Source organism: Agelaius tricolor, unplaced genomic scaffold (assembly GCF_023055355.1).
Source record: "Agelaius tricolor isolate 1412-34295 unplaced genomic scaffold, bAgeTri1.0.p SCAF_9, whole genome shotgun sequence".
NCBI classification, from domain to species: Eukaryota; Metazoa; Chordata; class Aves; order Passeriformes; family Icteridae; genus Agelaius; species Agelaius tricolor.
Window position 1 is genome coordinate 44,143,553 of NW_027269269.1, and position 26,855 is coordinate 44,170,407.

The 26,855-nt window shown below is 46.5% G+C and overlaps 1 protein-coding gene across 1 annotated transcript; it reads right to left on the minus strand.

Moving 5' to 3' along the window:
• Positions 1 to 805: 805 nt before the first annotated feature.
• CD80 (CD80 molecule) lies at positions 806 to 22,592 on the minus strand. Its single transcript, XM_071433743.1, has 7 exons — positions 22,469 to 22,592; positions 22,232 to 22,331; positions 11,118 to 11,444; positions 9,432 to 9,713; positions 7,328 to 7,453; positions 4,566 to 4,689; positions 806 to 3,203 (listed from the first exon to the last, which is right to left on the minus strand). Exons 2-6 carry the CDS (start codon positions 22,311 to 22,313, stop codon positions 4,583 to 4,585), a joined length of 924 nt encoding a protein of 307 aa, XP_071289844.1. The 5' UTR covers positions 22,314 to 22,331; positions 22,469 to 22,592; the 3' UTR covers positions 806 to 3,203; positions 4,566 to 4,582.
• Positions 22,593 to 26,855: the final 4,263 nt, after the last annotated feature.

The following is a 26,855-nucleotide window of genomic DNA, read 5'->3' on the forward strand; positions in this document are numbered from 1 at the left end:
CCACACTCTTATCTGTACAGCAGCTCTGATGACATTTAGCTGTGTCATTGCTCTGTCTCTATTCCTGTTTGGTGGTATTTTATGTGATGCCTAAAGAATACTAATTTTCCTGTGCCTGACCATTGATGCAGGGATGTTCTTCCTTGAGAGGGGAGGCTGAGCCAAGGTGTAGCAGTTATGTGAATTTTCTCTCTGTGCAAGGGAGGGCTGCTACATGTTCTTAAGGGGAAGCAGAGACTTCCAGCTACACTCAAGATTAGCAGCCATTTGTTTCTCAGTTTCTTGCTGAATTTAGCTCCCTGCACTTCCTTATTTCTTAGACTCCTGAATGGGGTGTGAAGAATTGGTTCAGAGTTTGTTTCTTACATACCTGTAAAGGATTCTTCACATCCCCACTCCCTCCACCCCCAGCAAAAGCACAGCACTGAAATTATTGACCCTCCACTTTCAGATTAGGTAACCCAAGGAGCAGAGGTGCAGTGAGAACACCTCATACTGGGTTTTGCTTTTGCAGGGAGCCTCCTGTTTGGAGGGAGAAGGATGATCTGTGGCTACACTGCTCAGCTAACCCCTGGCAAACAGAGGTGTGAGGGGTGTGGAAGTCACAAGTTGGGTTACCTCAGTGTCATTTTGTCATTGCTGTCAGCACACTGGACAGAGCTGTGGCTTGATGCCAGCTGTACCTGGTACAGCTTTGTCAACACCTGCATCACCTACCTGGATGCTGTGAAATGGTGGCTAACATGAATAACGAGGTTCTACCCAGTGCACAGACAGACATCTTTTATTACTAAGGAAAGGAAACTGAGTTTACAATTTATTTTTTAATACAATTAAAGGAGGAACCCCAGGAAACCTTATATACAAAACATCCATGGTAAACAGAGCAGCTCACTTGCTACAATGACACAGATATGAAGCTGAGAAAGTCTCACAGAAATTACTTGTGTGCAACTCATTGAATACAGCATAAGGCAATAGAAAACCTGATCCAGAGCATTAGTGCTTAGTGAAAAATGAACCAAATAACCTGATGCTAGACATATTTATCAGTGAAATTTTTGGATTCCCTTAGAAGGAGTTACTGGAAGTGTTACTGGAGTCTGTGGTGATGTGGAAAGGTTTGGCACAGAGCAAAAGACAAACCCCTCTCCGGGAGGCTGCACAATCACTGGTCAGGAGCAGAAGAAGAGAGCATGGGATAGTGAGAGGGAAAACATGCTGGAACAATTGGCAGAGCTGTGGTGTGACTGGCAAGGTGCAGCTGCAGTGTGGTTATAGGGAAAAACACTGCTGGAAATCAGCAAAGTTGGAACTGCATGCCAAGAGAGGGTGGTCAGCCTGCAAGGAGCTGGTGGTTTGTGCTGGAGCAAGCACAGGCTGAAAAAACAGGAAACCTGCACAATGTGAGACACATCACTCATGCACCAAGTCCTGCAATAAGGTCAGGCTGCCTTTTGAAAACACCCTGATTTCTGTCACTTGTGTTCTGTTTGCAACCAGAACACAAAAGTGCAACTGTTTCCTTAACCCCCAGCTTACCTCCTTTTCTCTGTCTAAAACTCCTGTAAGAATGTTCTGAAGTTCCCATTACACGTGACACAATGGGAAAGCAGTAAAAAGGTGATGGCACAGCGTGACTCTGCAGGAGTAGGAAGGGAGCACGGTCTTATTTTTTACTTAATCTCAGAGCTCAGTATCCTATAAACCATTTTTAATCCTCCTATTTTCTCCAACAGTTTCTCAATATGTACCAGGTAGAAAAAAAAGTGAAATGGATGGACTATGTCTTTGCTGTGTCCTAGGAAGATAAGCAGCTCAAGTAACAACATATCCCACAAAGAGGATGGCACTGTGCTTTCATACTTTGGTTTGCCCTGATAACGTGGATAGAACAGTGAGGGAATGGGTACAGCTTGCAGAGCAAAAGGGAAAAAAACATTCCAGTCAAACTCAGGGCAGAGTTGCTTGGGAAGCTTATTGGGGGTTGGGGCATTTTCCTCCTTTTCCCTCAAAATGAGAAGCCATTTTTTTCCTACACAGTAGGCAATAATGTCACCTGGATCAGATGAGTCCTGTTCAATGTTAGCATCCTGTAGGGAAATTCCTTCTAGTCCTGGCTGGGTAGAGACAACACTGGCAGAAAGCAGCAATGTTCAGTGCAAAGTAAATCTCCTCACATTGCTGTGAGAAACTCCCAACAATCTGCAGAGCTTTCCCTCACAAGTATCCCGTGGCAGATGTACACACAGAGGCAGACCCGCGTTTATGAAGCAAGGCCAGAGTTACATTTGATGACAGCAGATACACAGGAGATCACCTCTGGCTGTCGCACAGGCTCCAGTGGGGCTTTGCAGGTGTGGCTGGGAAGGAAGGAATGCGCGTGGAAGCTTGGCCGTGTGTGTGCACAGGTGGTGTGGCTGTACCTTGGTGCTTGGGTTGGCAAGGCTGTCCTTTCAGGAGACAAAGGTTATGAGAACTTGTGCCACTGCAGTGGGTAAGCAATATTCATTAGCTCCTAGGAGTGCTGTCAGTGTGTATCGTTCCCTAAAAGGTCTCATAGCGCTGCAAATAAGCATGGGGCACGTAGGCTCACTTCCAAGGTGTCTTTTTTAAATGAAAAACGTGTCCACTATTTCCTCTTTAGGGGAGAAGGGATGTGTATCTGTAATGGTCGAGTCCAAATCCAAAGTCCTCCAGCAGGAAGAACAGATAGATACTTGTGTGAGGCTGAATATAAAAGAAGTTTTGGCTGCTCCCACTCGCAATGTGGAGGCACAAACTGAAGAGACTGCAGGATTTTGGGTGTCCCAAAGGGCAGCTCCGTGTTACTGAAGGGGCAGGTGGGCATGGGCTCCCTGCTAGGGCTCTGCAGGTCCCTGATTGTCACAGAGGGTTGTCACAGGTTGTCACAGAGCAGCCAGAGGTTGCCGAAGTCCTGGTGTGGCACTGGTGACATCCTTCTGCCCGCTGCAGGAACACGGAGGCGCCTCTCAGCTGGAATGCCAGCGACCTCCCTGTAACGAGGCCACCGCAGGGCTTCGGTGGCGTGGGCAGGATTTGCATCGTCCACAGGAGGTCGTGTTCCAGCCGTGGTGAGCAGAGTTCTCCTGCTGCCACCCCCCTGCAGAGAGCCAATGCAGCAAGCAGCGCTGTACAGCCAACAGTGGAGTCTGCAGTGCGGGATGCACAGCGTGAAGAACCTGAGGAATCCGAGGAAAAGATGTCACTGATTTTTTTTGTTTTTCACACCTCAACCCAGTAATGCTGCGGAGCCGACAAACAGGTATCACCTGCCAGAGTCCTCCACAAGAGGGCTCCTGGTCCCTAAACTCGGAGCTGTTCTGGCCCACGTTCCCTGCAAAAACCTTGGGAACAGAGTGAGGATGACTAGTGAACGTGCTTCCCTCTTTAAGCAGCAGCAGGACATGGCAGTCAGCCACCAAGGAAGCACAGCTTCCATCCCAGTCCACAGACAGCTGGAGTCGGGAAGCACCAGCCACCGACAGGAAAATCCTGGCAAACTTTTATAGCAAAAGAGAATGGCTTTATTCTGTAGGTGAACTCCTGCCACTCCCATCACAAAACTCCCCAAAATTCATGCTAACCAAGGCTCTAGTATCTGTTCCAGACAGGGCCTTCCCCAGAGGAAAACATGAGTGGGTGGTCAGGTTTGGAAATGAGACAAGTGGCCTGAATGAGAGTTTCCCCTCCTTTCCATCTCCAAACTATTAAACTTTTACATTCTGCAGTGCACAGTTTGACAAAGTCGTGACTTCCAGGACCCCACAGCTGTTGCTCTAGGGCATTACCCTGGCAATTCTGCAGGCATTACCCTGGCAATTCCGCAGCTGTGGTGAAAGCAGGACATGCACTCACCTGGATAATGATGTGAATAAGAACAGTTAGCTGCTAATCTTCACTTAAGTGTCTTTTTGAAGGACACAGCCCTGAAAACTGCTGAGCTCTCAAGCCAAAGCAAATATAATCCTTTGTAATCATAAAACCTTGGCAAGCCAGACTTCCCCAGCCCTTCTTTTGTAACATCCCATTATCAAAAGTAACTCATTTTAAAATATGAGTGTTTTCTGGGCAAGCTTGAGGGAGGAAACTTTTCCTTCTCTGTTCCTCCAGCTGCTGAAGGGAATGGACACATCTCAGAAGTGGACAGGAGTGTCTGATCATACTGGGAAAGCTGGAGTTGTTCTTTTGTTCCCCCCTCCCTTACCACCATTTGGTCAATGCTCAATTTCTATCATCAGTCATGTTCCCACGTTGAGGCATCAGATCAGGCTCACAGGGAATCAGCCAGAACCTCTGGGGGATGAAGCCACGTGTGGCACCTGAGGTAGGGATGAGTAACTCACAAATGAGCCCAACGTGAGCCCAACAAGACTGTCCAGTGTTTAGCTGGGAGGCCCATAAAATGAGCACAGGGGCAATGGCAGGGGATGTCACTGCAGATCTGACAGCTGGCTGACGCGTGCTGGTTTGAGCTCACATTGCACAAGCATGTCATGGTATTTGAGAAACTGTTTTGCCAAGAGGAGAGTGAAGAAAACTACCTGCAAATGCTATCTGGTCATACAGATGATGTTTCAGCTGTCACTTTAGAGCTCATGCGTGCCTTTGTGTGTTCTTTCACACCCTCTTCCACCGAATCCTGGTGCTTACAACAGTGAGAACAAACTGAAAAAGAAGATCCCTTGTTAGTATATGAATATGGTCCTGATAGAAAGCTCTGTTACAAATAAATATCTATATACTGTCATAGGGATAAAACTGCTCTCGTTAGCACAGGGCACAAAACCAGGTTGCTACATGCTGAGATAAGGTCAGAAGGGAAATAATGATGGAAGTTACATGTCACTAACTGCAGTTTACCTATCGATTGAAAGAATGCCTCTGTTAAAACCCTTAAACAAACCCTTTCGGTGCTTTAAGAGGATCTCAGATTAAGCAGATCCCCTTAATATCTCACTATCTATGACTGAATTTTAGTAGTTCAAGTTGAATCTTGTGCAAATGTGCCAGCACAAATTACGCAATGTGAATCATAAACTATTCTTTAGGTGACCTCTAATCGTGGTTCTTTGCGTTTTCATTTTTAAATTACTGCAAAATAGGCTGTGAGCTCCTCAGAGTAGGAGGTTGTGAACCTCAACAAAGCACCTGATTGTTCTGGCTACCACAACAATCACGTATGTGAGAACTTTTTCGTTTTGTTTTGCTCTGCCTTTCTATTCCTCCCTCCCACACTTCAGCTCTTTGAAGCATGGCTTTTCGAGCTCAGAAACCACTCTTAGCAACTCCTGACTCAGCTTTCCATAGCCCAGAACAACAGAGGTACTCTCAGACCTATTCTGAGCTCCCAGGAGAGCTCTTGAGAGGTGCCCTGCAGCAGCACCCACAGGCAGCATCTTAGGGCAGTCACTGCCCTTCCCTGACAGCAGCACTGAAATGGGACAACTACACAAACTGGAATGGAAGCTCTGGCTTCAGTTTCTTGCACTTCTTACAGTTTCTTTTACAGTTTCTTCCGTGCCTGGTCTGGAAATTGGCTGAACCAAATAGCACCACCTGACTCAGCAAATCTACTCCCTGTGCATATTATGGAAGTGGGACTAAAAGGGAAATTCCAGTTAATTTGGCCATGTGCCATGCTGTTTGCAGGTGATTGCATTTTACCACATGGGTATGCTTTTTACATCTGCTTTCAAAGCAACTCAGTTCCTATTTTAAAGGCTATTTCAGTGTGCTCCAGGATCTTGCTAATTTAATGGTAAGGAACCTTTTAATTTCCAGCCTATATTTGTTGAGAGCCAAATCTTCTGATTCCAGTTCATTTTCTCCTATAATTAGAAGTTCATTATACATGCAGCTAACAGCACAGGCTGTGATCAACTGTGATTTTCTTGGTTTCAGCCTGCTTGTTGCTTTCCTGTTGACACAGCCCCAGGGAACAGCAGGGGAGAAGAACTTGCACTGGTGTCATAAGGGCACAGGGGTGGAAAATGAGGAGCTGCACAGGTGTGACCCAGAGTCACAGCCTTCCAGAAACTTCCTTTCTTTGTGATAAAACACTAAAAGGAAATTAGCCCAGCTTGACTCAATGGTCACGTTGGGTTTTGGAAGGGATGTTGTTGATGAGGAGGGGAAAAGAAAAATAGTAATGAGACCTCCACACATGTGCCTTGGGAGTGAATTTGTCTGAAATTGAAATAGAGGTACCAGAAGACACAAGCAGGGCAAACTTTGAGGTGTCTGTGAGTGGGCTGAGCCCTTGCTGCCCAGAAAAGGACCTTTTCCAAGGGGGAATACCATGGCCAGGTGGTGTAAGTGGCCTGAGCACAGAGCCCTCAGTGTGGGATTCTTGTCTCCAGATGTGGCTTCCCCTGTGACCAGAACTCAGCTGGGTGTTATTTATCCTCAAGGCCTGCTGTCATTCTCCAGGGCTGCTCTGCAAAGCTGCTCACAGGGTGTGTAGTAAGGCACCTACTGCTGTTGACTTTCAATCCTACCTGCCTTCATAAATCTATTAAATGCTTGCCCACATCTTCAGGAACTTTCTGGCAAGGTCAGCTTAGACATGATTAGGAGCAACAGCTAACAGATAGGATTTTTCTGAAGATAAAAAAGTAAATTACTCAGCTGTCCACTAACCCTGAGATATTTGAGGTCCCCTTTGCTATTGAAAACCTCTTGGAGACTTGACTGGAGTTACTGAAGACTTCACAAGATGGGACCAGACACTTTACCTGTGCCAATTTTGGCCATACAAAGAATACAAATATAACTCTCCTGGTTGGTGTTCCCATAAAGGTGGGACATTGCTCTGCTGAAGTCTTTCCTGTGGCCCTAACACTAGGTATTTTTGCTGCTTTGGCTCAGTGACTTTCTGAGGGATGATGTAGGGTGTGGAGAGAGATCCAGTTTTGAAGCTCTCAGTGCTCAGTTGTATCTATCATGATCACCAAGATTCTTGGCATCCTAAAGCATCCAAAAGCATCTTAATACATAAAAATGAACCTTTATGAACCTCTTCATTATCCCTGATTTTGAAAATATTTTGATCTGCTGTCAAAACTCCCTGTCACCCCTCCACTCTCAAACCTGAACTCAAGTGTTTCCTGCACACAAAATGTAGGAAAATCATGAGCTAGTCTTAGATTTTGTGACAGTGGATGCTAAAGGGGGAAAAAAAAGGAAAATGAGAAGAAGGTACAGAAATACCTGGTGTGACAGTAAAGTTTCTATAAATGTGTATCCTACATAGAAACTTCATCAGCACTAAGAGACACCTTCCTGAAAAAGAAGCTGCACTTACCATGCCTTGGGAGGTATCTTGCTGCCAGGGTGATAGCCAGAATGAAGGTGATAACGATGATAATTGAAGCAGTAATGACATTATAAGGTGGAGGCACAGGAGGAACCACGCAGTTGTTTGTTTTTTCTGAGACGGGAGAAATAAAACATAAATAAACGGATATTGGAGTTTTCATGTAAGAGCAGGTATGTGAATTTCAGGGGTTCTGGCCAAATTCTAACTCAGCTATTCAGCCTGAAAATGGATTTACTCAATAAACAAGCAAACAGAGCTGGCACCTAAATTCCTTCCATTCACTCACATTTGCTATGGGCTGAAATTTTTAATACATTTACTGAACATAAGAAGCTAGGTCTTTGTCCAGAATAGGACTGAGACAGGAAATATTTAGACACATGAGCTGTTTCAGGGAAATTAGCTAGGCTTGGTGAAAAAGTCTGAGTTCACAGCTAGAAAATTTCTGCTCTCAAAGGTACTCTGCACTTTTCCTTACTGTTTTCAGCAGATTTATGCCTAATTTTTTTTCCTTTTAGATTCACAGGTGAAGCAGAATGCATTTAACAGTCTAGAATATACTTTTTTCTGCATGGCAGGAACAGTGTTGTGGCAGAGTTCAGTGTCTGGAGCCCTTGACTTTTCATCAATGGAGATGGTGGAAAATCCCATTCTACCACTGGGATTTTTGAGCAGATACTGGGCCACTTTTGCATAGGACAGGATTTGCTGCCAGTCCATAGGTCTGCAGACCTGTGTGCACAGACCTTCAGTTCTTGCACCATCTGCTCTGGCACAGGTAAGCATCATTCCCCTCCTAAGACATTAATTAGCCTGATCTGCTGTTCAGCCCTCCCCTCAGGAGGGGATGCAAACCTCCAACTCTGCAGGGGTTGCCTTCTACATTTACCAGAGGCTCTGTTCTGTCTGTAACTCAGTGTTCAGCAAAGGTTTGTTTGGAGAACCATTTACACCAAAATAGGAGTGGTTCCACATCCTAAAAGCCAAAAAGTGGGAGGTTTGTGACTGCTGTGGCTGTGTCACTGCACCCTCCTCTGATTACTGCTTTTCTTTTTTGTTGTAGCTCTCTGTTTCTATGTAGTGAGCTATTCATAACCTTATTCTCCCTTCATTAGGGACATTATGCTCTACATCCAGCAATAGCCAATATTCATAAAGCTTTAGTTCCTGGCATTTGTTCTGAAGCTGAATGGCACCTCTCCCCACAAGCCCCTTTGATTTTAGTACGACAGATGAATAAGCTACCTTGATGAATAAGGTACAATTCCCTAGGAAAAATGCTGCTCCTCTATCTTCCCTTGAAGGTGCCCTTATCTCCACAGTAAAAACATCAGGCCCAGAGATATTTCAGAATACTTTTTTTGGTAACAACATGAAAAAAAAAATCCTTTTGGTTTTACGAATTTTCTTGCAAATCCCCTTCTACTGCAAAACATCTGGAATGTAGTGTGCTGCCTTCCCTCATGCTGTTTCCACTTGTGCCTCAAGCTTTTCAAAGCACAGACTTATCTATTATGCCATCACTTCTAAGCCATGCTCAGTGATGGAATTCTTTTCCTATGAGTTAACCCTATGTTACATTTGAAAGCAGAATTTTGTCTAGACCCCGGCTGACAGTTTCTTTCACTGAAGCAGGGACAAACATGCTTGTTGAATGAGGAAATTCTTTTAAAGTGCAGCCTGTGGTTACTAAAGCACACACGTTTCCCTGGTCCCTCTGTTCAAATACCAGGTCTGTGTCACAGAGCTGGCAGCAAGACCATGCTGGTATGGAGGGGCATGGGGTGGTGGCAGCCCCAGAGAGCCACCAAATGTGACATTACCAGGTCACAACAGGATCAGCTCTCAGCCCAGCTGTAGCAGAGCAGCAGGAAGACAGAGCTGCCTCTGCTTGTCAGTCACTGTTGTAACTCTCCCTCCCCACCCCGGCTATCTTCCAGCCTCTAAAATATTTTGGTGTGTAGTTCACTGGTGGGATCATTGGGTGATCCTTGCACGAACACTTGCACAAAATCTACTGCATTCTCAGAGAGGCAACTCAGCAGATTCAACAAAATGCATTTTGTACAAAAACATGAATAAAACATACTCAGAAGCAAACTGGAGGACGTGGCAAAGCCGCTGTATTCAAGAGAGCAAGTGATGTTGACGTCCTTGGTCACGTTGAGCGCCAGTTTTCCAGTGACATTGTAGGGGCTGAAGCTGGACTCAGACACCCAGCTGGCATTCCACTCCATGGACATGTTGTTGAGGGTTCCAGAGATTCTGGGCTTGGGGAAACCTCCGTGAGAAGAACAGGTTATCACCATCTCAGTCGACTCGCAAGAGTCAGCGGACACTTCTGCCGTAATGTTGGGCTTGCTGAAGTCAGCTGCAGCAAGAGAGCTTTGGTTACCATTCTCTCAGGCCACCACAGTGAGCTCTGCAGCCCCCAAAACCAAATGGTTTGGTTACCATTCTGTCAGGCCACAGAGAGGTTTGCAGCCCCCAAACCCACAGCCAAAGCAAAGACCCCCCCCCACCTGAAGGGTATTCACCATGGGAAGTTTTTCCTGCCTATGGTCTAGGATACCAAGCAATCAGTCACTAGTGAAAGAAAGTTGCCCAACACTGTGTGTGCCCAACACTGAGCAGTGGCAAGCAAGGAGAGACAGTTTTCCTTCCAGGCCCACTGCCATCCAGCCTGGAAAATTACTTCAGATGTCCCAGCCTGATTCCAGCATTTCCCTCTCCTGATCCCCACAATAACTAGATCCCACTTCACCAAAGGGAGCAGAAGTCTGCCATAATTATTTCAGCTGGCCTGTTAAGACAGCAAGGGGATTTCTGGCCGGAAAGAAACTGGAGTATTTGTGGACGGGAAAAGAGATCCGTAGGTTTATGGGTTTTATGCAGTTAACTCCTCAACCCTCATAGTTAAAAAAGGGCGCTGGCAGTACACTTCTCTTTTTTCATGCCAGTTCCCAGAAAGATAACTAAATTTGTCTCTGTGCACATATGCCCTCAGACCAGCAGGAAATGGCCTGGAGCTTGTCTTTTTTTTGTTACCAAATCTCCTGACTTATCTGGAAGTGTAACTCTCTGCTGTTAAAGGTATTCAAATGCATGTATATATTTAAATATGTCACAAGTATCTCTGGTTGAGATAAACTGCCACAAAAACGCCGGTGGAAATGGAAAATGTCAGTGGAACTTTTTGTGGGCTACCAATCTAAGAGAAGATTCAGATTCATTTTGAACAAAGGAACTCAGTTTCTTTAATGTAAAAAGCCTCAAAAAGCTCCGTGATTAATTTGGCCTTAGGGTGTGGAGCTGCAGTGCAGCTAGCTCCACAGGGGTCTGGATGCAGGGCTGGGATGCTGCCATGGCCACCCTATTTCTCTTTCAGCTTGGTCTTGCTAAGGGCAAGACTAAGGGCTTGGTTTAATTTTGACCCAAAGACAGCTGCCTCAGGCACCCATCACCAGTGATACCTGGGGAGGGCCCCAGGAGGGATCCTTTCACAAGAGGAAGACAAGGAGAGGAGGTTGGGTTGGTGGTGGGAATAAAATTTCTGTACCTGGGGTAGCTTTAGAAAGGTAAGAAGGGAGGCTGCTGAAATGGAAGCAGTTAACAAGCTTTCATTACTGTAACTTAACAAGTTAACACTCTTTCAGGCTTCCTGATGAAAGTCTATCTGCTACAGTATGAATAAGCTTGGACAGGCATCCTTCAGCCCCAGAAGCTGGCACTGGAGAGCCAGGAGGTGTCAGGTGTCAGGAGGCAATGCACCTACCTGTCACAAAGAGGATGACAGACTCGCTGCAGGCCAGCACTGAGTTGCGCTGCACCACGCACTGGTAGGAGCCATTGTCTAGGATCTCCACGGGCGAGATCCACAGCGTGAGGTTCCAGGGGTCCATCTCTGTCCGGTTCTGGTACCGCTCGTGCTGGGAGATCATCTTCCCCTCTGAGTAGGCCAGCACCACGTCTGTGATGTTCTTCTGCCAGTACACCCGGTACTTGTGGAGGCTTTCTGAGCTGGGGATTTCATGGCAACAAGGCAGGCTGACCTTTTCCCCCACTTTGCTTTTGACTACTTTCTTCTCCACTGCTTGGCCTGCTGGGGAGGGGCAAACAAAAGCCAGTGAGTCAGTGAGTGGTGCAGCCTTGTGGCAGGACCTGTTCCCAAAGCTCACCCCTTTTGGCTCTGACTGCTCACATCCCTCATCAATCAGCCACTGAGCTGTTCTACAGCTTCAGCTCTGCACTGAGGGGAGCCATCCTTGGGCATGGCCTTGTACATCACACTCCACTCCCACTCAGGATCGTGACCCAGCGGGCACACAAGGATTGCTGAAGGCAAAGGCAGGAGAGGTGCTTGCCTGAACACAACTTTTGCTGGCCCCTTTAAAAACAGGGATAGGAACACACATGCACAAACTGCTATCTCCTCTGCTCTCCCTTTTCAGAGCCTGGTGTTTGGAAAATCTGTGTCACTCTCCACTGGGTTCTCTGCATGCCTAACAGGGCCACAGTGGATTTTTTGTCGAGGGGGGCTGGGGGATTTTTGGTAGTTATTTTTTGTAAAAGAAAAAAACCCCAAAACTGTCAAGATCCCAGAAAATAGATTCAACCCGACAATGATACACAAAGGTTGCGGCCACACTATCATCAACCTTCCAGCATTATCAAATGAACAATTTTGCCTAGTCTAGCTAGAACAAATTTATCTTTGTGAAAGCTCATGGATGACGTGGAACCAGCACAGATGTTCCCCAGCTCCTGGCCAGTGACTGTGCTGGTGCCATACCTGGAGTACAGCCATGTGCTGACAACAGTAAGTTGAGACCCTTGCAGGGTGAAATTAGGTACAACTTTGACTATGTGAGCAGTAATTCCCCTGCTAAGCACCCCGCTCTTGTGATCCGCCTTGCTTTCCCACTCCTTCCTCTTTCCATATCCGAAGGAGCAGCCCAGCAAGGAGTTCCTGCTGCTGCTGGAAGGTGACCCAGCATGGACACACAGCCCTGAGCTGCACCTGAGTTAGTGCAAGCCTGGGGATGATGTGCACCCAGCTTTGTTAGTCCAGAAGATCAGGTTGCTCTCTGTCCTGCTTGCCTAGCACTCATCTCCAGTGCTGCAAGTGGGATATCCATCTTTTACACTCCACTGACTGAGAGCAGAAAAACAAGGAAATAGCTGTCTTCAGGACAGAAAAGATTCAGATTCCCTCTTCTTTCCCTGCAGAACACACCTCAGTAAACACACCTGGCAGAGGAAGCTGGAAAGTCCTGACAGGCTGTGTGTCACTGACGGGGACAGCGCAGCATCACCCATCGGTGTAGGGGACGGCCCACGTGCAAAGCCTGAGTGTGAGCTGAGCAATGCACAAACCTGAGCCTCAGAACTGCAAAATTTGGCTGGTGCTGGCTCACTGTTGATAGTCCCAGCCCGACTGCAGCCCTGCTGTCCAAGGCAGAGTGCAGCACTCAGGCTGGACCGGGATGCTGCGGCGTTCACATTCAGCCGGGCTCTAGGATAGGCCACCAGCTGCTTGCCTGCCAGGCCTCATTTGCTTAGCAGTGACTCACAGACCCTGGGGTGACTCACGGACCCTGGGGTCACTGTCACAGCACAACCCCTTTGGTGACTTGCTCACAATCCTGCAGCTGCCAGTGCTAGAGGGAGACAAGCGGATGCTCAGCCAGTGCCCCAGCATAGCTGGAGTAAAGCCCAGACACAACAGGGACAGAACATTTAACAAATCTGTGGATGTGGCACTTAGGGACATGGTTTATTGATGGACTTGGCAGGGCTGAGTTAAAGGTTGGGCTCAAAGATCTTAAAGGTCTTTTCCAACCTAAATGATTTTGCGATTCTGTGAAATAAATTTCACTCCTCTCCCCTGCCACACACCCACCCCTGTCCCACTTGCATACTTGACATTAAATCTGTAGGAAACTCACCAAAATTACTGTGGAGATCCTGGCAACACTATGGAGTGTTTTAATATTAGTTAAATAAAATAGAATATATAATTAAATTAGCAACTTCTTGTTTAACTGCTTTCTTTCTACTCAGCCACTCCACTGGTCTTCCAAAGGGAAAGTTTCATTATTTCCCCCCATTTCCTGTACTTCCCCTTCTAATGCATTGCTGATCCTGAGCAACCAAGCTGGGGCAGGCCAGGAGCTGCTCAGCAGACTGACCTCTGTCAGCCATCAACTGGTAACAAAATGAGAAAAAAACTAATTCTTCCACACAGGAGAAAAACTGCCTTGTCTTGCCAACCTTTGCAGCCTGAAATTCAGGATTTCTTGACATCAGCATTTAAATTGCTGCTACTAGACCTACCCTGCAGGAAGAGTTCTTGCCCTTTCAGGAATGCCCTTTCAGCAATGCCCTTTCAGGAATGCACATATATTTTTGGCATTCACAACATCCTCTGGCAATGACCTGTGCAGTTTGATTATATGCTGTGTGAGAAAGAATTTTGTTCTGTTCACCTTAAAAGCAGCCCACCTCAGGCTGTGATTGTTGAAGTTGCTTCTCCTGCACCTCTGTGTGTGTTTGTGTGTACATGTGTTTTTATCTTTGACCACATCTTCGCTTATTCTCACAGTGCAACTCTTACTATTATTTGAGAGACTCGAAAGAGCAGCGAGTCAAACTTTGGGACTGATAAGGATCATTTTCAATCATTTTCTATTTCCTTTTGCAGCAATAGGGGAAGAGTAGGTGTACAGTAAATGTCAGGGTGACATCACATCATGAGTTGCATGAGGTTCTCCCTACCTTGCCCCTCAGAGTCTCCTTTGCAACCAAAAGGAGAACAAAAACTTTCTCGGGAGTACATGTGCAGGGGCTGGAAACTCCTGCTGATGTCATGAGTACCCTTAAAAGGCTCTGCACCCTTGAAACTGCAACCTGAGTGCTGCAGGCCTGAAGGAACCAAAGTCCATGAAGAGTCATTCAGCCCTACAAAAGTCCCCTTTCACTTTAGAGGTGAGCTGCAAAGCAAAAATGAAAATCCAGTTTTGTGCCGTTTCTGCGCTGAATGCTCTCTGCAGCCAGGCTGTGGGGAAGGTATTCACCATGGAAATCATTTTTAATGACTTGTCTAGAAAAAGATCCCTCCTCTTCCCACCCCTTGGAGCCCCCCCACTCTCTTGCTGTGCACACATATCACTCCATCACTGGAAGCCCGTGGCAATGCTGAATTGATGGAAGGGCTGACTTTCTCTTCCCTGGGCAGAAAAGCTTGCTTCATTCAAACTATGCCTGGGCTGCAGATGCCCCATGCAGCAGGGCTAAGTGGAAAAGAAAGGAATATAGAGGAGAATTGTTCCTTCTTGTCTGCTCCAGAGTCAGGAGAGCTGTTGAGCTTGTATCCCTATTTCCTGCACTCTTTGCCCAAGCCTTGACTCAGAAATTCCCCAGCCACAGAGAGCTTTGTTATCCTGACCACACATGCAGCCAGACAGCACAGGAGAGCAGATTTCCTCTGGCAGAGAGATTTGACAGCAAAAGGCAGCTAAAGACCTAGCAATGCCCTGCAGAAGCAGCCTCAAACTGTTGGAAACCTCCAGATAAGTCCTGGTGAACAGAAGCTCCAAAGCCATTCTTTTTTCCCCCGCATTCCTCATTTCTCTGCCCTTCTGAGCCTTGCTTTGCTTTTTTTCCTTCTGGTTCCCTATTTATTTTTGCAACAGCAGCTGGTATCTCTACTCATAAGTTAATGGCATCACTGACTTTGCCTATGACCATGCACCTGAGATTGCCACTCTGCAGGTAAGCCCAGACCCCTCATTTTCTGTGAATAGCACATTCACCCCAAACTTGCATGATTTATCCTTTGAGGGCAATGCAATATTTTACAGGGATTTCCAAGCAAAACAGACAATGAGTCAAAAAATCAAGACATTTTGAAAAGCTGAATCCTTAAAAGACTAGACACTCCCCCTTGATCTTGTCTTTATCCCAGGTGATTTTACCAACGAGGAATGGATCCTGCCCAGGCTTTCCATGGAGCCAAAAGCCAGCAAATGTCCTGTGCTACACGTGAAATGCTTTGTGCTTAAACCAGTGGCTCCTGTGAACACACTGATGACAGCAAGACCCTGCTGGATGCCCAGATAACGTCTGTGTGGAGACACTGGCCCAGTGTCTAGTGCTCATCCTAGTGCATGATGATGGCAGCTCTGAGGTAGGGAAATGATCTGAACAGGTTTTTCTAAAAGTTCATCATTGCTTTCTTCTGTGCTGTAACCTCGGGGTACCCCATACATGGTTTTATGCACATCCCATCTTTATGCTCCACATCCCTTCTAAACAAAAGAGTAACCCTGGTTTGCCCAGCTCTGTACTGATGATTTGGCAATTATTATAACACTCCCAGGGTGTTTCGGTGTCCCACTCCATCAGCAGCCTTCATATCATTGTAACCCTGATTTATTTTGTGTGTGTTTGCACATCTCCACCTTTAGTGAAGAAATCCTTGAAGCCATGAAGTGGCTCTGAAAACCAGAGGGTGATCTGCAATTATCGTCTGAGAACACAAGAGGGAATCTAAAATACTTGGGCAGAGGGGCTGCAGCTGACACCTCCTGCTCCAGCTCAGGTTTCAGTAGTTGTGCAGATACAAATCTCCTGCTTTCTGAGTCAGCCTGGGACAAGCCCACTGCCCGGGTATGTCCAGTCTGCTGCGTTTGTTACATGAGTAAAACCGCAACCCTGCACAAATCACCGGCAATTTCCTCAGCTTGGCACCAGGCAGGAGGTCAGATCCAAGCAAGGAGCTGGATATGGAACCAGAATTACTCAGGGGTGGGGACTGGATCATGTCTTAGACCTTTCCCCCTGCTGCAGAGTGGGAGGAGAGGAGGGAGAGCTCTGCAAACCAGCAGGGACACACGGCCGTGGGGACAGAAGGACGTCTTTGACTTGGAGAAACGAGCACTTTCTGAACCTTCTCCCTTTCTCCATTCCCAGCCTGTGTGACCCTGCTAGAACAAAAAAGGGCTGGGAGGGCCTCTAAAAGTGGATGTCCTCAGAAAATTTGCATATTTTAGTTCCTTTGGAGATCAAATTCCTACATCTTGCTCAGCACTCTTTTGATTTCCCGGCTTGGGAGCAGAAGCTAGATGTGGCATTTGTGTAAGACGGGCTGGTAGGGGAGATTTGCCACAAAGACAGACAAAAATAAATTTGTTAATTTTTTCCCCTGCAGTCTCTGTCTCTTGCTGACAGGATCACTTTGTACTTCCTCTATATTTATCTCCCAGCTGAAGATGTTCTCAGATAATTTTCCTAATTCCTGCAGTACCACTGCCATGCATGCTGCTGTCCTCACAGCAGTTTCTGAAATTGAGGTTCTCCCCAGTGCTTAAGGGTGTAGTTTTCTTCAGTGCTTACTAAATCTCTGTCTCACATGCTCCCCAAGCAGCCAGCCCTCTCTTGAAACTGATAGAAGGTGAAAGTAGCCAGTAACTAGGAAAATCAAGTATGATACCTCTCACATAAGCCCACTTCAAAGTCGAAAAATCACAAATTTTAATATATATTTTTTTTCCCTGCTGAAGTGCTTGCCCACAGCCATAGCAATACTAACCAGTGCAGCTAACAAAAAACACTGCAGGCCTGCCAGCAGTGTTTTAACTTGTTAGAAAAACTGGTCTGTGCTCAGGCACTGACTCCCGGATGCTCTGCAGACAGCCCTGGCAGTCACAGAGATGACACAGCCCTAGGGAAGAGCTCAGCATGGACAGTGGTCATTAACCATTGGGACCCTCAGGAAACCAGAGCAGAGCAGCCCAGAGGGGTCTGGGAGCTCCAGAAGCTGCAGAGGGAGAGGTAGGAGAGCCTTGGGCAGGTGCTGCTGGAGCACTGAGGGCAGGGCAGGGCAGGGAAGGGCAGGGCAGGGCAGGGCAGGGCAGGGCTCTCTCCTTTTAGGAACCACTGTCTGACAGCGAGCTCTGCTCTCTCTGAAACACTTCCACAAGCACCAAATCCCTGTCTGCAGGGCACTCAGAAGGACACCAGAGGGTGCCTTCTAAGGCAAGAGCAGTAGTGAGCAGAGAGACTTCCTTCAATCGTCTTTTCTAACAACTTTTATGTGATAGATAGGAACTGGGGCTCGCCAAAAGGTGGATGTCCTTTCAGCTCAGGGTAGGTAGGAATGCCACCATTAGCCATCAGTCAGCACTTTCTTTTCAATCAGGGAGTCCCCTGGGACCAATGATATTTTAAAAGCATAACAGTGAAAAAGCAGAAGCAAAGCCTGCGGCATTTCCGAGTTGGGAAAGATTTACATATTCTCAAATGAACTCCTGAGACTCCCAATGGTGGTGCCCCTCCAAGGGGGACAGAACAGCTACAATTAAACATAAAGTTAATCTATTTTAAACCAAAACTGACCTCCTTCTGCCAAGTGAACAGACTTCACTGCATCCAGCACACCTGCCTCGCCACCCTATAGAAGATACCACATCCACATGTGCACAGCATTTATACTGGGAAACACATGCTTAAAAGGAAGGAGAAACCTTCAGCCTGGAGAAGAGAAGGTTCCAGGGAGACCTTAGAGCAGCCTTCCAGTGCTTAAAAGGAGCCTTAAAGAAGGCTGGAGAGGGACTTTTCACAAGGGCATGTAGCAACAGGACAAGGGAGAATGGCCTCAAGCTGAAGGAGGGAAGGTTTAGATCAGCTATTAGGAAGAAATTATTAATTGTGAGGGGGGTGAGGTGCTGGTTCAGGTTGCCCAGGGAAGTTGTGGATGCCCCAGCCCTGAAGGTGTTCAGGGCCACTTTGGGTAGGAGTCTGACCTACCTGGTCTAGTGGACATGCCCGTGGCAGGGAGGTTAAAACAAAATAAGCTTTAGGATCCTTTCCAACACAAAATCTGTAATTCCACATGAGAATTTCTCTGAATGTGGAAATTCTCTCCCAGCCTGGCATGACCTTGGGATGCAGCCAGACAGCAAACTCATAATGATCTCATGCTTTCCCCATGCAAGCAGAGGGGATCTGGGTCCCCTTTCCCTTCCAATCCCACATGCTCCCCCTTGCAGGGCTCTCCAGAGTCTGGTTCAATTTACCAGTCTAAAAAAAGAGAAAAAAAGGGAACTTTCTGCTTAGCTGGAAGGTGAAGTAGATAATCCAGGGATCAGACGTGCGAAGAAGAGGAGGATCACAAACCAGAGAGGAGCAGGATTGCATCTCTTGGTGGCAATGACCTGTTTGTACCCCTCAGCTGTGACTCCTGTCTGCATCCATCCCCCTCCAGGGTGCACAGCATAGGTGTAAAAGCAAACTGGCTCTGAAAATAGCTAACTCACCACAAGAGAGGCAGAGGGATAGCATCAGTCATTTATATCAGATTAATTACCCCCATTAAACCCCACTTGGAACTCAGAATCAAGGCAATGATGAGCAGGAAATGTGAGAGGGCATAAGGGTGGCATCTTCTGCTGCTAATCTACCACAATTAACAAAAGTGTCCACTCCAAACTTTGCATGTTTAAATGAAGGAATGTCCAACATGCACACAGCAACAAGGATACAAATGTCTCAGTGGTCCAAGAAATGCAAAAAAGCTGCAGCAGTCAGAGCAACACGAGGTCACTGCAGCTATCTGGGTTCATTCCGATCTAACTGGAAAAAGGAAATGATGTGGGTGAAAGGAACATTTGACCCATAGCCTTACAAACTGGGCATTTAGGCTTTTAACTCTATTTTGTGTGTAACAATGTAGCTTGTCTAAGTTGAATTTTCTGTGGTTTTCTTCCTAAGGAATTCTTTCATTTGAGAAGCACTCAACAGAAGAAGTAAAACAGTCTCTATAAGCAAAAGCAGTAGGCTTTAGCTGGGTTTCTGTTTCTCCAGACAAGCTCTTGCAGCAGGTTTCACTCTGGACAGACTGACAGACAGAAAAAGGAGTTCCTTAGATCCGCTGCCCTGGGTTTCGAAAGACCTTTTTTTCCCACATGTCTGGAACAGGAGACAGAAACTCATCCGAAAAAAGAAATTAAAGCAACAGCTGAAGGCATGAAGAGGAATAAGTCAGAAACTCAATTTGCATCCGCTGATCAATTGGGCAAATCCAGTAGGTAAAGAAAAATTTCTGCCATCTCCACGGTGAAATCTGCCCCAGCACAGCCCATACCAGAGCTGGCACGGAAATCAGACACCAAGCACCTAAAGCTCACTGCTAGACACTTCAATATTTGGGGGTGGCCACAAAACAGGGAATCTTTCTCAGCCCTCACTGTCCCTTTGTGAAACCCAGCTCCACTCCCAGCTCTTTGCTGGGAGTAACACAGGGGAAGGGGATTCCCGGAATGAGTTACTCATGAGCCTCTGCTGGCTGACAGAAGTGGATATTCCCCCTCCCTTCCCAACTCTCCAGTAATTTAGAAAAGCTGTAGGGAATTTTCTTCAAAACTTCTCAAAAAATTTCACCCCTGGGAAGAAACCAAGAGCTAAGTGGTCCCCAGATGGAAGAAAAGACTCCAGGGAAGTTTAAAAATACTCCATGGACATAAAGCTGGGCTTGCTGGGTCCCTGAAGTCAGTGCCTGTGCTTTGTTTGCACACAGGGCAGGGAAAGGTCATACTGAGGAACTTCAAGATATATTTTTCTAGGATATCAAACTGGGACTGAGAACATCCTACAATTTGTAGGTAGGTGTGAAGGTGCAGTGGCAGGATAAAACCAAGCTCGTGGGGATACCAGCAATGCATTCAGATAATATATAAAAGTGTCTGTGCTGTAACCAAAGCTATTTTGCCATTTTCTGCTGAGACAAGGGGGTGTTGTTCATGGACATCAGTGTCTCCAGCAGCAGATGACATCCCAGAAGCAGCTCTAAATTACACTGGCACCTCGGGTGAATATCAGAGTAGCAAAATTCAATTCAAAGCAAAATAAATGGATCTACGTAGCTTGCACATACACGAAATTCCTATGAATCAACATCCAACCTTTCCAATGAAAGACAACCTTCAAATCCCTTTTAATTAAGCCCCCCATTGATGCTTTCCACTGCTATGACATGAAAATTCAGCCTGGCATCCTCTCTGTTACCATTTAGCTCACATGGGCTTTACAGAGAGCACCTGTTTCCATCCTAGAACACTACCTGACCTTTTGCTACATCAGGGAGGTGTGCCAGCATCAGCACACCTGGGCCAAACCAAGGACACGGGCTCTGGGAGCCAGCCCTGACTGTGCCTTGATGTGGTCGTGAGCAGTCCCATGTGGGGTCAGTCCTGTGAAATGTGTAATGTCCTGTAAAATGTCCTGTAAATGTGGTGACTCACTCAGCATTGTGTGGAAAGTCACTGCCAGGCTGATGGCAGACACTCAGGGCTCCACTGTTTTGCCACAACAAGGTCAGAACTCGGTCCTTGTGGTCCTCGTGGGCAGCCTTGAGTAGGCATCAGCCACAAGCACCAGTAAAGCTTTTAAAACCCAGTCCTTAGTGGGTACTGCACCATGTATTTTCCAGGAGCACTGATGCAGGAATGCTGATCTTTGGAGAGAAAGGGTTCAGAGTGTGTGTGAGAGGAAAATAAGTGCATCAGCTGTCCTGCTGTTATCAGTCTGCCAAGTACCTGCTCCTGAGGCACCAGGACTTCCACTGACTTGTTGCTTGAGAAACATCTAAAAATTGTGCCCCAAAAGTAAAACTAGAGGAACAGTTAGCTTTCTTTTCAAACTCCTATTTCTAGTAGTGGATATTAGAATGCATCAAACTCTACATCCAACTATACATTCTTTAGCCAAGGAACCAGAATTGTTTTCAGAGAAATTACATGACTGGCAAATTACCATATTATTGTAATTACATTATTAACATAACACAAGCTCTTAAAAGTACTGTATGAGAAACAGTTCTGCTCATGATAGATTGTCTGCCTGATGCAAATACAAGCAAAATATATTTGTGCTTGACAGATGCTTTGCAAGCACAGAGGTAGGGGAAGGAGTGAGGGGAAAACAGAAGAGCAGAGATCCCAGAGAGACATTTGAGGTCACTGCTTTCTTTACAAGTGAGCTCTGCAATTCACTCCTTGCTAAATTCTACAAGTTTTATCTTAAAATTCTGAGGCTGAAACTCAAAATGAAGCCTGCCATCAAATACCTCCCAGTTTCACAATACGAGCATGAGAAGCTCCTCATTTTGCATCACTTGATTTTTAACGAAAGCCCCGGTTCTGCCCAGGTTTGCTCTGGAGTAGCGATGAAACACTAAAATGCCAATAAGCACAACTTGTTTTGCATCCACAACGAACTCCAGCTCAGAAGTGAATTTTGTGTGGTTTCCAGGTTAACATTTCACACATCTGAGAAGACTCATCCGAAGCCTTTTGAGGCGAGGAGCGATCTGTGTGAGCTTTATGGCAAGTCCTCAGAAAAGGACAAGGGACAGCCCAGGCAGGGCTTCAGTGGGGATTTGTGCTGTTGGAGAAAGAGCTCTGCTCTGTGCTGAGCTGCCCAGGAGGTGCAGAGCACCCCAAGCTGCCACCTTTGCCGATCTTTTCCACCATGCACCCACTTTGAACCCCACAAAAAGCTGCGGAAACCACGCCGCCACTGAAACCGGAGCCCAAGGGCTGTGCCATGCGCTCCCCACAGACATCAGCTGACCAAAAACACCCTCATTTCTCTCACCCTGGCTGGGATGGCAGATCACCATGCCCATCTGGGAGCCAGCAGCTTGGTGCAAAATGGGCCTGGGAAGCTGAGGGCTCCTCAGTGAAGTGCCAGCTGCCCCAAACCCTGGGCTCAGCCCTGGCAGAAGGCACCAGGAGTGTCCTGAGGGCCACCATCCCCTGTTGACCATCCCATGGGTGCTGCTGCTGGTTCCCAGCCCCTTCCCATGCTGCCATCCTGGCTCCTGCTTACCTATCCCAAGGCAGAGCAGCACGAAGAGCCCGAGCCCCAGGCACGTCCTCAGCGCCGGTGGGGAGGCGGGCAGGCACCTCATCTTCCTGCAGCTCCTGGGCTGGGAGGAGAGGGGAATAAGGTTAGGGGAAGGGAGCCTGAGGAGTCACAGCACCCTCCTCTGTGTCCCTCTCCTTCCTGCCTGCCGCCACCGCCAAACACCCCGAGCACAAGCCCAGCGTTTCGCTGCCCTGGTACCTGGCGTTTCCCTGGTGGAGCAGCACCGAGGCCAGCCCTGAGCAGGGAGGATGCAGGGGGCTCAGTGCCAGGCCATGGGGGCCTGGCTGCTGCCACAGGCTGCTGAAACACTCCCCAGCAGGGTGCAGGGGGAAGCTGTAGTGCTGGGAGGCTGCTCAGCCTCATAAGTCACCTCACACCGCCCACGGCTTCCTCATGGGGCGTGCGCCAGGACGCGGCGCCTGCCGCCCTCGTCACTCCCACGGGCACGGGGCTGCTTCATCCCTTGGGATGCTCTGGCTGCTCCTCCAGCCACGAGGGGTCAGGCAGAAGGACCCTGCCTGTGAATGTAAGTGTCAGGCAGTGCTGGGGGCTTTGGAGGTTAAAATGCAGCTAAGTGAAACCTTGATGGTGCTTTGGGAATAGTTGTATAAAATTACCTTTGAAATTAAACACAGTGCCTGCGCCACCATTTCAGGCCCAGCAGGATGTAATCCATCAAGGAATGGATTTTCCCAAGAAAAATTAAGAAGGATTGCTTAGGCTGCATGTGATGGATGTCCTGGCTGAGCACCTGGACAGGGAGTGGGATGTGACAGCAGGGCCAAATGTGGACGGTCGTGGTGTCACCAGAGAGCATCCACCAGCCCTGTGGAAGTGGAGGGAGCACTTGCCTCCCCAGCATTGTGTCCTGCCTTCCTCAGAAGGCACCCACTGCTCACCCAAGGCCCCAAGGGGAGAGGCATGGACAATCCCTGTAGACAATCCCTGCTTTGAAGCCTGGAAGGGCAGAGCCACGACCAACCCAAGCCAGTCCAGAGCAAATCCTGGGCAGAAAAACAAACCACTTAGTAAATAAGAGCCCGAGGGAGTAAATGCATGCTAAGTGATACAGATTTGTACAGATACTGCACACCCCCCTGCAAAACAAATAAGCCCTGGTGTGGTGTAAGCAGTTACAGTGTAAGGGGTTTTATTTAGCTGTAATAATCACAGCAAGAGGGTTACACACCAATGAAAACAGGGTATTCGTCAAGGAGAAAAAAAAGTGGAAATACAAATCAAGAGTAAAATAATTAATTTTAATGCAGACTTCTGGTTTGCTGGTTTAAATTATTTTGATTTAAATGAAATGCATCCTTTTTATCAGAAACGATTTGCTGCTACATTGCTTCAGTTTTTCTTCAGTACAGGTTCCTTGAATTAGATAGATTAGATGGACTGGGTTGAATTACAAATCAGACATTTATTTTGACATAATTAAAACAATGGTACTCTGTAGAGAAATCAAATACAGGTTATAACGTTTATGTAGAGAGAAAATCATTGTACATGAAATGGCTGAGAGGAGTCTGTTATTGAGTCAGACTGGCTCTTTCTCCATGGCAGGGTTTTGAGTGCCTGTTTTGGGCTATGATCTAATTCCTGTACACTTGTACTCCATCCATGCCTTTTCCACCAGCATGGTTTGCAAATGCAGACGACAGCAGCACCATGTGTTTACGTAAAAGTGTTTCCATGGTGCTCAGAGAAGAAGAAAGTATCATTAACAGAGCCAGCCACAGACAGCTTCCCTAAGTCACAGCTCCCAGGCAGGGACTGCCTCTCTGTGAGTCAGATGGAATAAACTTTCTCCTGCTAGTCTAATCAAGAATCCTTATCATTACAGAGTGACTGGAACACTGCTACAGCTGTACAGTTCATCACCTCACTTCCATTTTGAATTCAAGCCTTTTTTAAATACAGATTTCTGCCATTAGCATATTGCAACTAGAAGGAAACTCCAGCCTGTTACATTTGTGTCTGCATTTCTTCCTCAGGACTTAACCCTGCTTTTGGATGGGCAATCCCAGGGAAAGTAACTGAGCTCATCAGCTGCCAGACTGCAGTAAGGAAATACCACAACCCCTTATCACACACAGAAGAGCCTGGACCAGCTAAAGCTGCCTAAATTGTAGATAGACAGCTGAGCTCAAGGGTGTTATTCTCACTCAGGGCTCCTTCTCTTTTCCTAGTTATTACAATTCTTGGTACCTTCTCCTCTGGAGATTTCCCTGATTGCAAAGAGACTGAAGTAACAGAGAGAGAGAGGAGCAGTCAGGTGCTTTGTTCTGCTTTGATCAGAGGCAGAAGTCGTAATTTTTCCATCACTTAAAGCTTTCCTAAGCACATATCATATCCTTGATTCATGAAATCCCTCAGTTCAAGGGAAGAGGTGTAATGCGTCTTTAGGATGTTAACAAAGTTGAAGGACTCATACATACTGAAGTCACAGAAGAGAAGACAGTGCTTTTTTGAGCACCACAGAGAAAAATATAAGCCCACCAATTCACAGCAAAATCCCCATAGAAATAAGGTTTCTTGTGCACCTGATAAGGCCTTCAGCATTTCACCTCTATGTGCTCCAGAAACAGCTTTAAATAGGTAGAAGTATTGCAGAAGAGAAGCTAAGATTTTATAAGAAAGGATGGCTAAATTCTGCTAAAAACATTTACTGCAGAAAAGAGGAAGATGTGAAAGCATCACACAACTACATTGTTCCATTGCTTTCACAGAAAACCATTAGGGAAAAAGCAGAAAAGACATGTGAAATCTTGCAGCATATGTGCTGTGTAGGGGAAATTAATTTCAGTAATCAGCACTTGTGGTAGAAATCTTTTGCACTCAAAGGGAAGTCTTTTCAAATATATTGCTGCTAGTGTTCTCCTGCAGACCCACTGACATCACCAACTTTTTCCACCTTTGCAGAAATGCACTTCCAGTGCAGTTGAACATCACTACTTTGAGCATTTATTGATTGTCAAGAACATAGAACTAAACCCCAGCCTCCCTCTCTTTCTCATGTGACATCTCAGAGAACTCTCAGAAAGGTCAGAACTGGGTAAACACTGAAGCAAAACACAGCACCTACGCTCCTACTTATGAGGATTCATAACCACATTCCCTCCTACAGGACTGGGGTACCCTTCACTGTTTTTAAGGTGAACAGCCATTCCTATGTTTGTTAATCTGAACTAAAAGCACATCTGCCTGCTTTTAATACCCAGGTTGAATGGGAAGTACCCAAGATATGTTTCCAGATGTACATCATCAAAATATGGTTATGCAAATGCCCTAAAAACATCTCTGTCAGATAAATGATCCCATTGCAAAGCAGAATAACATTTTTAGGGATACTTTTTACAAAAAATCATAGAATTAAGTTGGAAAAGACCTTTAAGATCAATTAGTCCAACTGTTAACCCAGCACTGCTTGGTTTAGTCCACCACTAAACCATGTCTACGTGTCTTTTAAATACCTCCAGGGATGGAGATTCATACCCTGGGCAGCCTGATCCAGGGCTGGAAAACCCTTTTGGTGAAGAATTTTTTTCTGATATTGAATCTAAACCTCCCTTGGCACCACTTGAGGCCATTTTCTCTTGTCCTGTCAGCATTTGATGGTTCCCATACCAGCACATGGAATACAGGGTATGTAGAGAATGAACTGAACTCAGCTGGTAATACTCATCTGCTTCTCAGTGGAATTATAGGACAACTTTTTTTTTCTTTTCCTGTAAGAGAAGGGCAGAAAGCAGCCTTACCAAAGTGGTCCCAGCATCCTGAGAAGTTAGGCCTTTCACACAAAGATTGATGGTCTCCTATGCAATATCAATAACAAAATAACTTTGTGAAGTAAGAAGAAAATCCAACGGTTTCAGGTTACAGAAAATCTCTTTTATCTTACAAAGGAAAACAACAATAACAAAATTCCTACAGCTTCAGAGACTTCTTGTTCTTGTTTTTCCCCCTAGCTGTCCCCAACCTTCAGACTCTAAAACTGGCAAGATTTGAAGAAGTAAAGTCTTTGCCTTGGCACAGATTGGAGCGCAAGCATCATCGTGCTTACAGATTAAAAAAAAAAAGGAAGGGAGGAGGCTGGGAAAGAAGGAAAGAAGGAAAGGAGGAAAGGAGGAAAGAAGGAAAGGAGGAAAGGAGGAAAGGAGGAAAGGAGGAAAGAAGGAAAGGAGGACAGGAGGAAAGAAGGAAAGAAGGAAAGAAAAGATAATGTGCTTTGGTGACATGGTACATTTGAAAGCACAGGTAGCATGGCTGGTGTGCCATGGTAAATCAGGAGTGACCGATAAAGCTTAAAAAATCTTCTGAACTCAGAAACAGAGAGGGGAAAAATGTAGGAAATCAATCCCAGCAATGCAAATGCAAAATGCACCAACATTGTTTGACGATTACTGCGTGGGTGGATATTTGATTTTTACTGCACAAAGCACCGGGGCTTCTTGATGAAATTCCTTAATAATCTGGGATTAACCTTCCTCAATCACCTCACAGCAAAGTACTGTAAGGAACCCAGTGGATTGCTGTTCTTTGCTGCAGTGAGGCACCCCTGCTTGTGCAACCACCGTGCTCC

Bases quoted from the DNA above. Each gene is read 5' to 3' on its own strand.
- CD80 (XM_071433743.1), bottom strand. From the start codon at position 22,313: ATGAGGTGCCTGCCCGCCTCCCCACCGGCGCTGAGGACGTGCCTGGGG. The intron at 11,445-22,231 runs GTAAGCAGGAGC...GCCCCTCCCCAG, and splicing joins GCTGCTCTGCCTTGGGATAG to CAGGCCAAGCAGTGGAGAAG. The intron at 4,690-7,327 runs GTAAGTGCAGCT...CTTCTTTTTCAG, and splicing joins AAGATACCTCCCAAGGCATG to TTTGTTCTCACTGTTGTAAG.